Below are 15,053 nucleotides of genomic sequence, written 5' to 3'. Positions count from 1 at the left end.
AACCCTCTTATTATAATAAAATATTTAGTCATTTCAACTATTTACAAAGTTGATAAAGTCACTGACTGAATTTTTTTAAAAAGCTTGATGCTTAAATGCTTAAATAAACCCTTAAACCTACTTTTAAGCATTTGTCAGTGAATTCAAAATACTAATATCTTTAAATCACTCAAAACCCATTTTAAACTTGTCTTTACTCAGTTCCAATGGAGTGTTAAAGGGAGGAAAAGGAGAAACAATTACTCCTAGAACTGAATAATATTCTGAGCTCATCAGTCTATCTTTAGGTATTGGGAATATGCATTTAAAACTTTTTTTTTTTTACCTTGTCTCGTGATACAGCTGAAGGTAATTCTCTGGCTAGCCTGTTTCTCCTTTGTTCCTAAGAAACACAATCGAGCAGAACAAAAGTGATTATCCAAGTATTGAGATATATGCCTACTAAAAAATGTTCATGTTAATTGAAAAGTGTAGAGTAACTTAGAGATACATCCTCTCACTGTTGGGACTCATGCCATAATTATCATATTTTAAAATAAATAAATCATTTAACCCAAAGCTTCTCAATCTTTTTTTTTTTCTGCCCATACACCTGAAGGATACAATACAGTGTCAGTAACAGTGGCTCCCTATACTGGAGATTCTCAAATGAGGGGCAACAGAGTGACACCTTCTCCCCCTTTCCTGTCCTCACATAAATGTGGAACATAAGCCTTCAACATACCATGTGGAATTTGAAGTCCAGAGATCACAGAAAACTCCACAAAGACTTTAAAAGTCACTCTAACCTGAACACCTTTGTGTTAAATTCAAACAACTCCCCTCATAAAACCATATCTTGCCGGGCGCGGTGGCTCAAGCCTGTAATCCCAGCACTTTGGGAGGCCGAGACGGGCGGATCACGAGGTCAGGAGATCGAGACCATCCTGGCTAACACGGTGAAACCCCGTCTCTACTAAAAAAAAAATACAAAAAACTAGCCGGGCGAGGTGGCGGGCGCTTGTAGTCCCAGCTACTCGGGAGGCTGAGGCAGGAGAATGGCGTAAACCCGGGAGGCGGAGCTTGCAGTGAGCTGAGATCCGGCCACTGCACTCCAGCCTGGGTGACAGAGCGAGACTCCGTCTCAAAAAAAAAAAAAAAAAAAACAAAAAAAAACAAAAAAAAAACCGTATCTTGAAGAAGTATCTGTGGTTGACGTTATCCTATAAAAATGTTCCATTTCTTTATCCTGTCTCCAGGAAATAGTGTTGACAACTGAAAGTCCTTTCTGTAACCTGGCTAATTCAACAGACTGATCAATTGCCCACTGTTCTAATTTGCTAATATTATCAAAGTAACTTGTACAAAGCTAAAGAGACTGTTAAATTCAAATTAGAATGTCCCGAGCATCTGCTATATCCAAGCACCAAGAGAGATAGGTAAAAGATTATGAAAATATTGGCCAGGCACGGTGCCTCATGCTTGTAATCCCAGCACTTTGGGAGGCCAAGGTGGGCAGATCACTTGAGGTCAGTTCAAGACCAGCCTGGCCAAAATACTGAAACCTTGTCTCTACTAAAAATATAAAAATTAGCCGGGCATAGTGGTGCACACCTGTAATCCCAGCTACTCGGGAGGCTGCAGCAGGAGAACTGCTGGAACCCAGGAGGCGGAGGTTGCAGTGAGCAGAGTTCATGCCACTGCACTCCAGCCTGGGCGACAGAGTGAGACTGTCTTTAAAAAAAAAAAAATATTATGAAGATACAGAAATCTGTAGATGTTAATGGTGAATCTCTCACAGGCAGCATCAAATACAGTAGAAACTATTTAGGTTAAAGTCAAAATTGCTCCTAAGTAGAAAGTATTTCATGAACACAGTTCAACTTGCAAAAAACTATAAGTTAACAAAGCTTCACAATGCTTTTGTTTTTGTTTTTTGTTGAGGTAGAGTCTCGCTGTGTTGCCCAGGCTGGGGTGCAATGGCATGATCTTGGCTCCCTGCAACCTCCACCTCCCGGGTTCAATTGGTTCTCCCTGCCTCAGCCTCCCTAGTAGCTGGGATTACAGGCACCCACCACCCCTGGATAATTTTTGTATTTTTAGTAGAGACAGTTTCGCCATGTTGGCCAGGCTAGTCTTGAACTCCTGACCTCAGGTGATCAGCCTGCCTCAGCCTACCAAAGTGCTGGGATTACAGGCGTGAGCCACCGCACCCAGCCCACAATGATGTTCCATGTGTAAGAAATTTTTTTTTTTTGCCAGAAACTTGGCCCAATTTTATTTTTTCATGGGAGGGTATTCAGTAATAAAAAATAACAGATAGTAAAAGTATAGATATTAACAATCTTCAAAATAAAAAATTAGCATGATAAAATGTACGTTTTGAACAGGGATACAAAGCAAAAGGCACAGTATCTCGAATTCTCACCCTAGACTGTTACTAACCAGTTATGATCTGAGCTGCTCCCGGACCCCAGCAGACCTGGTGTACCTGCGTTGCTAACTGGACAGCTTACCAACTTTTTGAAGCCCTAGTGTCCTAATCTGTTAATGACATGATCTGCCCTCAGGGTTACGGTAAAGATTAAATGAAAATATCCACATAAAGTTCTCTGGCACAGTCATTATAACCACAAACCTATTCATTTGTAGAAAAATACTAATCTGAAATCATATCACATATGACCTTGTCAGTGTAACAAAACTATCACAAACACAAGTTTTTCATGATGTTAGTTTCAATGCAAAAAGAACTAAATCCTTTTAAGTGTCTACATGCTAATTTTTAACATAACTGTTATCTAGCGTGTTTTGAAGAGCCTACTCATGTATGCATTTTGGAATTTTTTCTGATAACAGGAATCACCAAAAATGTAACCAAATGTAACCAAAAATGTAACCAAAAATGAGTTCCCTATACCTGTGTTAAGAAGGTGCTTGTTTCCTGTAATAGTGCCCTGCAAAATAAGCACCAAAGGAATAACTGCTATCTGTAAACCTCAAGCTCCCCATTTTTTTTTTTTTTTGGAGACAGAGTTTTGCTCTTGTTGCCCAGGCTGGAGTGCAATGGCACGATCTCAGCTCACTGCAACTTCCACCTCCTGGGATCAAGTGATTCTCCTGCCTCAGCCTCCCTAGTAGCTCAGATTACAGGCACCTGCCACCAACCCCAGCTAATTTTTTGTATTTTTTAGTAGAGACAGGGTTTTACCATGTTGGCCAGGCTGGTCTCGAACTCCTGAAGTCAGGTGATCCACCTGCCTTGGCCTCCCAAAGTGCTGGGATTACAGGTGTGAGCTACCACGCCTGACCACCCCCCCATCTGTTTTAACCGGAATTGAAGTCAATAACACAGGATCCCTTCCAGCTTCTGAACTGCATATTTACAATTTTCTCACCATGCATACGCAGAAGAGGAAATTTGATACAGAAGGGGACTCTGAGGTCTTACTGAATTAGGGAGTAACAGGAAAATGTACTATTTTTGGAGAAAAGTGGCAGAGGAAAAAAGTGGCTTCTGGATCAATTGCTCTCTCCACCAGCCTTGGCTCCATCTGAGATCTTATTCAATTTGTTACATTAACATCAAAAGGAAAGAAAAGATCCATGAAATGCAGCCACCCCAGTACTGGTGAAAAAAGCACTTTGCTTTTCCAAATTTATGCTAAGTTGGTCAATTCTTGAGTGTTTCCTTCACAGCTTTCAGAGCCAAATGAAAACAATTTTAAACACTTCGTTGTACACACTTCCCCTGTATAAACTATAAGTTACCAAAATAGAGCCAGTCACACCAAATCAATGAATTCTCAGATTCTTTCTGAATTTCAATTTCATAAGCAGAAAGTAATAATGCCTCCAGGTGGTTTTGAGAATTAAGAAAACAATGTAATCCCCTCAGCATACTTCCTGGCATGCAGCAGGCACTAATGTGGCACATGTCTATTTTATCATTACTCCGTGCTAAGTAAGTTTGATATAACTGAGTTACAACAGATTTTTCTGTGAAAAAGTGTAAGAATTATATTTACCTCTATATTATTGTTCATTAGGCCACAAGCATCAGCAAAGTCTGGATGTTTTGTGTTGATATAAGCCAGTTCAATTGCCACTAAGTTATGGACCTAGAAAAAAGGTAAGTTAGGCTATATACAAAAATACATTAACCATATTTTACTTTGAGAAATTTATATATAAAACTTACGAAACAGACAATACCGAAAAAGTACAGGAAACTTATGCCTAAATTACTTGATAATTACATTCCAACTGATAAATCTTATGTCAAACAATAATTTACTCTAGCTTTAAAATTATTTACATTTCAGCATCTAAAACTGCATTTCTAAGAGGGAACAATAACATTAAAGTAACTACAAGTATTTTACTGTTAGGGAAAAATAGTCATCTATTTGATGCAAATCTAAATTCCAATGCTTTATGCAACTTTGCTATTAAAACTTCAGATCATCCACTATTCCATGTCACTTTTTAAGTTCATTTTCAACAATAAGAAAATAAGTTCATAACCAGGCATAAGTTAAAAATGTTAATTTTATTTGGGTAAAGGATACATCTAAAGACCTGAGGTAGTGACTGGTTAGCCTTAACTATAAAGCACCTAGTTAAAAAAATATGTAGTTCAAAATCCTTAGAGGAAAATTAAAAAGAAAAGTTAAAATTAATTTATCCAGCCCTCTACAGAATTGCTAAGTCTTTGTTTGTTTGTTTGTTTTTTGAGATGGAGTTTTGCTCTTATTGCCCAGGCTGCAGTGCAGTGGCGCAATCTCGGCTCACCGCAACCTCCACCTCCTGGGTTCAAGTGATTCTCTTGCCTCAGCCTCCCGAGGAGCTGGGATTACAGGCATGCGCCACCACGCCTGGCTAATTTTGTATTTTTAGTAGAGACGGGGTTTCTCCATGTTGGCCAGGCTGGTCTCAAACTCCCGACCTCAGGTGATCCACCCACCTCGACCTCCCAAAGTGCTGGGATTACAGGCGTGGGCTACCACACCACTAAGTCTTACAGAGAGAAAAAACTTAAGCCCTTTATTATGTGCTGTCCTAACAAATCTCAGGTATCAGAATGGCACTTATCAGTCCAGAACCGGGTAAAAAGGGTCTATTAAAATGAAGGTCCAATGATTCTGTGCTATATTCAGTCTTAGACATCAGAATCTGAGGGGTGTCCTCACTAAAGAAACAGCCAAGCAGCAGCACTTACATTCCAAGGATGGTTTTGTACTCTTAGTAACCTCCACGGGGCTCACCATCCTGAGCCAAGGACCCAAATGCACTTTTAGTGATCAGAAAGAAAAACAAAAAACAAAAACCCAGCCAACAATTAGAGGCATAAGGGCAATTTTAAATGCTTATCCCATATTTCTGCCAATTTCAGCATTTTTATTTGTGTGGATAGCAGCAACCCACAGAATAGTAGCAAGCAACTATGATATTATAGTTATTAGGTCATAACAAGCAAACTGCAGAAGTGGCCAGATTACGCCGATGTACCTCAAAGTAAGAGTGTGCTATAAAGGCTCAGTTTACTGAGGCTAAAGATGTTAAGCCTGTTAAGATCAGTGGTACTAAATAATACAGCAAAGGTATTCACACCCCTCAATCATAAATCTATTTTCAAGAAAACCCATGTCTGTAGGCTAACGATTAAAATATGAAGAAAAAATATACTTTATACTAGAATTATTAAAAATTTTCCTTTAAAATGAGACTGAAACTCAACTTCTTTTCCTCCCAATACACTGGAAAACATTATGCCTAAACTCTAAAGTAACCATATAATGTTTATTAAAAAGCAGTCAAGCAAAAATTTAAACTTTTACTCATAGTAATTACAATGATCTATGCTATAGTAGCTCACCATTTCATTTGTAACAGGCAACCTTTTACGAAGAAGACAAGTCACCACTTCAACTATGGCATCATGAAGTTTAGGAAATCGTAACAATTCCTATAAATGGTAGATGAAAGAAAAATGTAAGTTTGGTTTTTTTCTTTTTAAGACATAGTCTCACTAAGTCATCCTCCCACCTTAGCCTACCAAATAGCTGAGACTACATGGATAAGCCACCATGCCAGGCCAACAGTCATTTTCTTTTATTTAATGATCACAGAAATACTGAATTAGATTTAGAGCCTACATTTAAGAATCCTATTTCAAATCACTTTCAGGTAAGGGAACTACAGATTTTACCTTGTATCCCATCTTACACATTTCCTTCCACCCAGTGAAACCACCACTTCATGTTCTTTTCTAGTTTACGTGAAACCTGTTACATTTCTCTCCGTTACCTGTGTACTGTAATTGCTACAGTGCTGAATGATCCTTTGCATTTCCTCATGAACCAGTTCCACACAGCGGAGGCTGGGCTCTTCTAGACGTTTGATTTGCCGCTTCACCAGTAACTCAAATGAAACCTCAGGCACAAATAAAGCAGGACGAGGACCCTGAGAAAATAAAACTTACAACTCTTATTATATATGTAATTTCAGTGCTTCCCAAAGGTTAAGTCACATTTTTTGTATTTTTCATGCAAAATGCTTTTTAATTTCAAATATGAGAGCAAAATAAACTGTATAATTAAGTTTAAAAAGACATAGTATATGGGTAAGAAAAACTTTAACCTCATTTTTTTTACAGTCTAAAAAGCTAAGCATACTCACAGTAGCATTTCTAATGGCAGTCAAAATGTCAATAGTGTTAAGGCCACCAAGTGGATCGACAGATTCTAAGGTTCGCCCAAAAGTCTCATGGAAAATATAACAAATTCTAGCACCACCGCATCTGAAAGGCAATGAAGTATATGGTTTCTGGCATTGTGAAAGGGGAAAGAAGATACAAGTTAGAAGTCTTTCTAGACCTTTAAGTTCATCTTATTTTCTGAGAAAGCCTCAGATAAACAACTTCATTCATTCCCATTACCATGTGTTCTAATTCAACTCATTATGAACTAGTTTCTCTAATTTTTTTAAATGGGAAAAGGAATCATTAAATGATAAGTGTGTGTATGTGTGTGTATATATATATATATATATATATATTTGTAAATATGATACATGTTCTGACATAAAACAACAGTTAACTAAGAATTGCTAAGCACCTTTTCGCTGCCCTAGTTTTCCTCAACTAGAATATAAGCTCCTTGAGAATAGGAAACAGTGCCTTATATTTATTTCCATTGATTCACAGTCTGAAGTAGAGGTTAGCAAACTTTTTCCATAAAGGGTCACATAGTTAGTATTTTAGGCTTTTCAGGTCATACAGTCTCTGCTGCAACTACTCAACTCTACCATTAAGCACATAAGCAGCCACAGACAATATGTAAATAAATAAGCATAGCTTGTTAGCCAGGCTTGTCTCAAACTCCTGACCTCAAGTGATCCACCCGCCTTGACCTCCCAAAGTGCTGGGATGACAGGCATGAGCCACCTGTGCCCAGCCCTACTCTTGCTTTAGACAAATTAAATTTCTTTTTCTTGTTGTTTTTGTTTTTTTGGGTTTTTTTGAGACGGAGTCTCCCTCTGTTGCCCAGGCTGGAATGCAGTGGTGGGCTCTTGGCTCACTGCAACCTCCGCCTCCCGGGTTCAAGTGATTCTCCTGCCTCAGCCTCCCAAGTAGCTGGGACTACAGGCATGCACCACCATGCCCAGCTGATTTTTGTATTTTTAGTAGAGATGGGGTTTCACCACAATGGCCAGAATGGTCTCGATCTCTTGACCTCATGATCTGCCCGCCTCAGCCTCCCAAAGTGTTGGGATTACAGGCATGAGCCACCACACCCAGCCTTAGACAAATAAAATCTCTTGATATAGTTACTGAGCACCTTATGTTTCCTATCTTGTTTAATAACTAGTAACCCTGGTATTATCTTTTTCAAATTCAAGTCCAGTTGAATTGTACAAATACCTTTATAATGCCTCCCCAAAGCATCCCTTCCTCTCTATTTTTACAACCACTAATGAGTACCTTTTTATAGTAGCTCAGGTAAAAGGTACTAGTCTAATATTATGCTAACAGAAGTAAGCCATGCACAAAAGGACAAATACTGAATGATTCAATTTATATGAAGTATCTACAATAGGCAAATTCAGACACAGAAAGTAAATTTGGCCTGACACGGTGGCTCACACCTGTCATCCCAACACTTTGGGAGGCCAAGGCGGGCAGATCACCTGAGGTCAGGAGTTCAAGACTAGCCTGCCCAACATGGTGAAACCCATTCTCTACTAAAAATACAAAAAAATACAAAAATTAGCCAGGTGTGATGGTGGGCACCTGTAGTCCCAGCTACTCAGGAGGCTGAGGCAGGATGATTGCTTGAGCCTGGGAGGCAGAGACTGGCCCAGACTGTGCCACTGCATTCCAGCCTCAGCAATAAAGTGAGGCGCTGTCTCAAAATTAATTAATTAATTAATTAATTAAATTGGAGGTTACCAGCGCTGGAGGAGAGGGGAATGAGGAGTAATTGCTTAATAGATAAGAATTTCGGCTGGGCGCAGTGGCTCATGCCTGTAATCCCAGCACTTTGGGAGGCCGAGGCAGGCGGATCACAAGGTCAGGAGTTCGAGACCAGCCTGGCCAGCATGGTGAAACAGCATCTCTATTAAAAATACAAAAAATTAGCCGGGCATAGTAGTACGCACCTGTAATCCCAGCTACTCAGGAGGCTGAGGCAAGAGAATCACTTGAACCCAGGAGGCAGAGTTTGCAGTGAGCCGAGATCACACCACTACACTCCAGCTTGGGCAATAGAGTGAGACTGTCTCAAAAAAAAAAAGGGGGGGGGGGGCTGGGTGCAGTGACTCACGTCTGTAATCCCAGCATTTTGGGAGGCCAAGGCAAGTGGATCATGAGTTCATGAGATCGAGACCATCCTGGCTAACATGGTGAAACCCCATCTCTAAAAAAAATACAAAAAAAAAAAAATTAGCCAGACATGGTGGCACACGCCTGTAGTCCCAGCTACTGGGGAGGGTGAGGCAGGAGAATCACTTGAACTTGGGAGGCGGAGGTTGCAGTGAGCCGAGATCACGCCACTGCACTCCAGAGTGGGCGACAGAGCAAGACAGAAAAGACTTTGTATCTACAGTCTTGTTCCTAGACACCCTTCCTGTCTTACCTCCTATTATGTCCCATCACTATACATGCTGTTCTACAAAAACAGTATTCTTGCATTATTCTTTGCTGTTCCCAAGCCTGAAACACCCTCTCATTACTGGCTTCTCAAATTCTATTCAGAGCCCAATTCAAATGCCTTCTTATATGTGGAGCTCTCCCAAACCCTGAAATAAATGTCAATGGTCTCTCTTCAATGTCTGAAACGCTTCATTAGGTAGACACAGATAATTGGTTCATTAACTATTTATAAAGTGTTCATATACGCTATATGTACTTTTCTGAATATGAATTATATATAACAATAAGAAGTATTTAAATAAAAGTTATACTTTTGCAGCCTAATCGAGCCCAGTATTACCTTGACCTACTTTACCCACTAAACTCTTTAAAGGCCCATTTGTGGTCATCTTTATTTTTTTCAATATGCCATATATATAACCATTCAATAATTAGTCTGATAAATACTCTCTTGACGGAGTTGACCATATGAAGACCATCTCGGTTATACTAAAGTATATAGAACTACACACACACACACACACACACACACACACACACACACACACACACAAATGAGTTAACGTATAAATCTGAACAAGCTCTGTGGCTTGTACCCATGTCCATTTCTCACTTGGTTATTGTACTGTAGTTATGCAAGATGTCCAACAGTGGGGGAAGTTGGGGAAAGGGTACACAGTGGAGGGTGAGTGGGACCTCCCTGTACATCACCCTGCAACTTCCTGTGAGTCTATAATTATTTCAGAATAAAAAGATGTTTTTAGAGAAATGGTTGTTCTTGCTAGTAGTAAAACAGTACAATATGCTAACAATATGCAATATGTAATGAAAGATTCTAAGGATATTATATCCTTTAATCTAATAAACTTACTTCTACAAATTTATCCTCAGTGTTTACTCGGACACAAGCCCCAAAGATAGATGCAGGTAGTCCATCACAGCTTATATGTGTATATAACAGAAAACAAACTATCCAGTAGTAGGAGACTGGCCCAACAAATGAGGGTATATCTAAAAAGTAAAATACTATGCAAATCTTCAGACTGATAATGTATGAGATAGAAAAGTTATTTGTTACATGATTTAAGAAATGATTCCAAGATAGGTATAGCATCTGATTTTTAAAGATATGTAGTACAGGCATCTATGTGTTATAGATGCATAGAAAAATGCCTAGTTCAATGCCAAATTTTAGGAATTATCTCGGGTTGGTGAAATTAAGGGTTTGTTTTCGTTTTCAGAGATGGGGTCTCCTTTTTTAGCGCCATCTGCTTGCAGCGCTGCCTCTTGCTCCTCCCACCAACCGCTGCTGCCCTGAGTCACTGCCTGCACAGCTCCACCCGCCTGGCTCCCCATACTAGCCTCTGATATTTGAGTTCTTACAACATGGCAGACATTGACAACCTGCCTAGCTAGGGTAGTTAAAAGAGGAGTGAATACTCTCAAAAACCTGCATAAGTGCACAGATAGAAGCCAAATTATATGAGGAAGTTCACAATCTTGAAAGAAAGTATGCTGTTCTCTATCAGCCTCTATTTGATAAGCAATTTATGATTATTAGTGCAATTTATGAACCTATGAAGAATGTGAATGGAAACCAGATGAAGAAGATGAGATTTCAGAGGAGTTGAAAGAAAAGGCCAAGACTGAAGATGAGAAAAAGGATGAAGAAAAAGAAGACCCCAAAGGAATTCCTGAATTTTGGTTACCTGTTTTTAAGAATGTTGACTTACTCAGTGATATGCTTCAGGAACATGATGAACCTATTCTGAAGCATTTCGATGATACTAAAGTGAAGTTCTCAGATGCTGGCCAGCCGAAGAGTTTTGTCTTAGAATTTCACTTTGAACCCAGTGAATATTTTACAAATGAAGTGCTGACAAAGACATGTAGGATAAGGTTAGAACCAGAACCAGATGATTCTGATCCCTTTTTTTTTGATGGACCAGAAATTATGGGTTGTACAGGGGGCCAGATAGATTGGAAAAAAGGAAAGAATGTCACTTTGAAAACCATTAAGAAGCAGAAACACAAGGTACATGGGACAATTCGTACTGTGACCAAAACAGTTTCCAATGACTTTCTTTAATTTTCTTGCCCCTCCTGAAGTTCCTGAGAGTGGAGATCTGGATGATGCTGCTGAAGCTGTCCTCGCTGCAGACTTCAACATTGGTCGCTTTTTATGTGAGCATGTAATCCCAAGATCAGTGTTACAGTTTACTGGAGGAGTTACTGAAGATGATGATGATGAGTATGGTGAAGAAGGTGAAGAAGCAGATGAGGAAGGGGAAGATGAAGGAGATGAGGGAAATGATCCAGACTATGACCTGAAGAAGGATCAAAACCCAGCAGAATGCAAGCAGCAGTGAAGCAGGATATATGTGGCCTTGAGGATAACCTGCACTGTAATAGCCTAAACACAACTCTTACTTACTGCCTTATGTTTTTGTATTTTCTTGGTAGACTACGTAATTTTTGTTTTAAAGGACAGGAAACTGATATTTTAAAGACCAATTTGTTCTAGCTAGCATTTTCACTAGTTTTTCTGCCAGATATGTTGAATGCACAAATTCTGTCACACATGTTCATTCATTGCTAATAATTTGGTTCTTCTGGAATCTTTTTATGTAGCTCTTGGAGTACAGCTATGAAAATTAACAACTGTTAAAGGAAACACTTTTTTTTTTTCCCGGAATTTTTTCCTTGAAGAACCAAAGTATATTTTCAGCTGTCTGTTGAATAGGGTTAAGTCTGCTTGGATTAGCTATGCCTTTCATTACTTTGTTACAGAAATGCAGGGACTTATACTAAGACAATTCGTTTAAAAAAAAAAAAATTGGCATGTGCAGTGGCTCACACCTGTATTCCTAGCACTTTGAGAGGCTGAGGCAGGCAGATCACCTGAGGTCAGGAGTTCAAGACCAGTCTAACACGGTGAAACCCCATCTCTACTAAAATACAAAAATTAGCTGGGCATGATGGCAGGTGCCTGTAATCCCAGCTACTCAGGAGGCTGAGACGGGAGAATCGCTTGAACCCAGGAGATGGTGGTTGCAGTGAGCTGAGATCATGCCACTGCACTCCAGCCTAGGTGGCTGAGCAAGACTCGGTCTGAAAGAAAAAAAAAATGGGCAAGACAACTATATGGTTAAGAATTTAAGAATTTCCAGTATGACCACACCCAATAACTGTATTAGATTGTTAATGGATTATTGTGTTATAGGTGAAATAGTTAACTGTAAAGTAACCTGACTCAGTATAGTTACTGGTACAACAGTGAGATGAATAAGACAGGATTTTCAGAAGTTAGCCTGAATTTCACTATACTTTAAATTTAACCTCCATTAACTAAGCATCTTTTCTTTGTAGTAGGATCTACCTTCTGCTTCCCTGGAAAGGATGAATTTACATCATTTGACAAGACCTATTTTCAAGTTATTTGTTGTTTATTTGCTTGTTTTTGTAGCCTAAAATAAAAATTTCAAATACAATTTTAGTTCTTACAAGATAATGTCTTAATTTTGTACCAATTCAGGTAGAAGCAGAGGCCTAGCTTGAATTAAGGGTTATACTCAGTTTTTACCACATTAGTGAAAAGGGTACCAGCTTTGGAAAGAGATACTATACTAATAAGCAAGTGTAAAAAAAAGAAGAAGAAGAAGAAAATTTTAAGTGATATGATGCTTAAAAAAAAAAAAAAAAGTTAAAGTTCATTTTCTTTGGGGTAGAGCTAGAGAGAAGGCCCCAAGCTTCTGTGGTTTCTTCTAATTCTTATTGCTTAAAGTATGAGTATGTCAATTACCCATGCTTCTGTTTGCTATGTATTAAAATGTGTAGTACTGTTTATTTAACTACCTCCTGGATGTGTTAAGGCATATTGAGTTAAATCTCATAAAATGTTTCTTGATCTCGTTAAAAGCTCAAAATTTTGGGCCTATTTGTAATGCCAGTGTGACACTCAGCATGTTGTTCACACCACTTTGATAACTAAACTAGAAAACAGTTCAGTTATCAACTAAATTATCAGTTAGTGATCTTTGTGTGGCATATAAATATATATAAATATATACAAATATATATAAATATATATATATATATATATTAATATATATATATATAATTTTTTTTTTTTGGAGACAGAGTGTCTCTCTGTTGACCAGGCTGGAGTGCAGTGGTGCGATCTCAGCTCACTGCAACCTCCAACTCCCAGGTTCAAGCAATTCTCCTGCCTCAGACTACTGAGTATCTTGGATTACAGGCATGCACCACCACACCCGGCTAATTTTTGTATTTTTAGTAGAGACGGGGTTTCATCATGTTGGCCAGGATGGTCTCGATCTCTCAACCTCGTAATCCGCCTGCCTCAGCCTCCCAAAGTGCTGGGATTACAGGCGTGAGCCACCGCGCCCGGCCAGTGTGGCTCCTATTTTTATAGAAGTGGATGGATGCACTATTTCACAAGGTGAAAGAATTTTTTTCTGTATGACTGCGTTGTAGTACTACAGGGAGAGCACTATAGTATTGTAGTCATGAGAGTAAAGTGGAAATAAGACTATTTTTGACAAAAGATGCCATTAAATTTCAGACTGTAGAGCCACATTTACAGTACCTCAGGCTAATTACTGTTGATTTTGAGGCAACTTTCTTTTGACGATGGTGAGGGTGGACTATTGGATTGTCATTACAGGAAGGTCTAGATTTCCTGCTTTTAACAAAATTACATTGAATTCATTTTTAGAGGTGATGAAAACTTCCTTTTTGAGAAGTTAGTGTTAAGGTCTTGGAAGTGAACACACTGTTTGTAGTGCTATCCATTCCTCTCCTGAGATTTTAACTTACTACTGGAAATCCTTAACCAATTATAACAGCTTTGTTCTCTTTATTTTCAAAATGATTTCCTTTGCTTTGATTAGACACTGGTTTTTTTTGTTTGTTTGTTTGTTTGTTTTTGGCAACCGTAGTTCATCTAAATGCAGCTTTTTCTGAACTTTAAAGACAGAATCACTTTTTTTTTTCTGAGACAGAGTCTTGCTTTGTTGCCCAGGCCAGAGTGCAGTGGCACCATCTCGGATCACTGCAACCTCCACCTCACAGGTTCAAGAGATTCTCCTGCCTCAATCTCCCAAGTAGCTGGGATTACAGCTGCCTGCGACCACGCCCGGCTAGTTTTTGTATTTTTAGTAGAGATGGGGTTTCATCATGTTAGCCACGCTGGTTTCGAACTCCTGACGTCAGGTGATTCGCCCGCCTTAGCCTCCCAAAGTGCTGGGATTACAGGCATGAGCCACTGTGCCTGGCCAGAATCCCATTTTTAACTAACTGAGATAGCAAAATCATCTTTTTCATTCTTTTAGGAAATAGCTGTTGCCAAAGTGAAGGGTGTAGATAATACCTAGTCTTGTTACATAATGGGGATGTGGTTTGCCGAAGAATTTTCTTTATAAAATTGAAGTTTCAAGGGATGTCAGTGTTTATGCCATTTTTCCAGTTCCAAAATTATTCCATTCCATTCTAGAAATTTGAAGTATGTAACTTGAAATCCTTAATAAAATTTGGATTTAATTTTAAAAAAAGAGAGAGAGAGAAAGGGAGTCTCAATATGTCGCCCAGGCTGGCCTTGAACTCCTGAACTCAAGGGATTCTCCTACCTCAGCCTCCTGAGCAACTGGGGCTACGGGTGCACACCACCATGTAATTTTGTTTTTATGTTTTATTTTTACTTATCTGCATTTTCTAATTTTTTATGAGCAATTATAATGTGTGTACTAAAGAAACAAACACTTTAAAAGCTAAATTAAGAAATATTTTTCCTTATTAAAATAGTTTTACAAATACATGAAAATTTTACTTTGCTTTACATCATTTACAAAATATATTTTCACACAACCAGACATCATCCTATTATCTCTACAAAATTATA

At 38.8% G+C, this 15,053-nt stretch overlaps 2 protein-coding genes and 1 pseudogene across 9 annotated transcripts in view; 2 read left to right on the top strand and 1 right to left on the bottom strand.

Moving 5' to 3' along the window:
- The window catches only part of YARS2 (tyrosyl-tRNA synthetase 2), a 34,247-nt gene extending 21,431 nt beyond the window's left edge, over positions 1 to 12,816 (top strand). The window contains exons 6-7 of the transcript XR_007717893.1: positions 5,875 to 5,973; positions 12,503 to 12,816. The gene's annotated coding sequence lies outside the window, so the exon portion shown is untranslated. The remainder of the gene's footprint in view (positions 1 to 5,874; positions 5,974 to 12,502) is intronic.
- The window catches only part of DNM1L (dynamin 1 like), a 67,271-nt gene that overhangs the window by 8,260 nt on the left and 43,958 nt on the right, over positions 1 to 15,053 (bottom strand). For all 7 annotated transcript variants that reach the window (XM_050750040.1, XM_050750047.1, XM_050750041.1 and 4 more), the window contains 5 exons: positions 6,661 to 6,781; positions 6,289 to 6,444; positions 5,858 to 5,947; positions 4,008 to 4,100; positions 326 to 382 (listed from right to left, as the gene is read on the bottom strand). In XM_050750040.1, the coding sequence (XP_050605997.1) occupies positions 326 to 382; positions 4,008 to 4,100; positions 5,858 to 5,947; positions 6,289 to 6,444; positions 6,661 to 6,781 (517 nt within the window). The remainder of the gene's footprint in view (positions 1 to 325; positions 383 to 4,007; positions 4,101 to 5,857; positions 5,948 to 6,288; positions 6,445 to 6,660; positions 6,782 to 15,053) is intronic.
- LOC126931688 (nucleosome assembly protein 1-like 1) lies at positions 7,072 to 12,623 on the top strand (annotated as a pseudogene). The gene has a single exon (XR_007717895.1). The product of XR_007717895.1 is annotated as a nucleosome assembly protein 1-like 1 (transcript).

Source organism: Macaca thibetana, chromosome 11 (genome assembly GCF_024542745.1).
Source record: "Macaca thibetana thibetana isolate TM-01 chromosome 11, ASM2454274v1, whole genome shotgun sequence".
Taxonomy (NCBI): Eukaryota; Metazoa; Chordata; class Mammalia; order Primates; family Cercopithecidae; genus Macaca; species Macaca thibetana.
The sequence above is the reverse complement of the archived record's forward strand: the minus strand, read 5'-3'. Positions and strand labels throughout refer to the sequence as shown.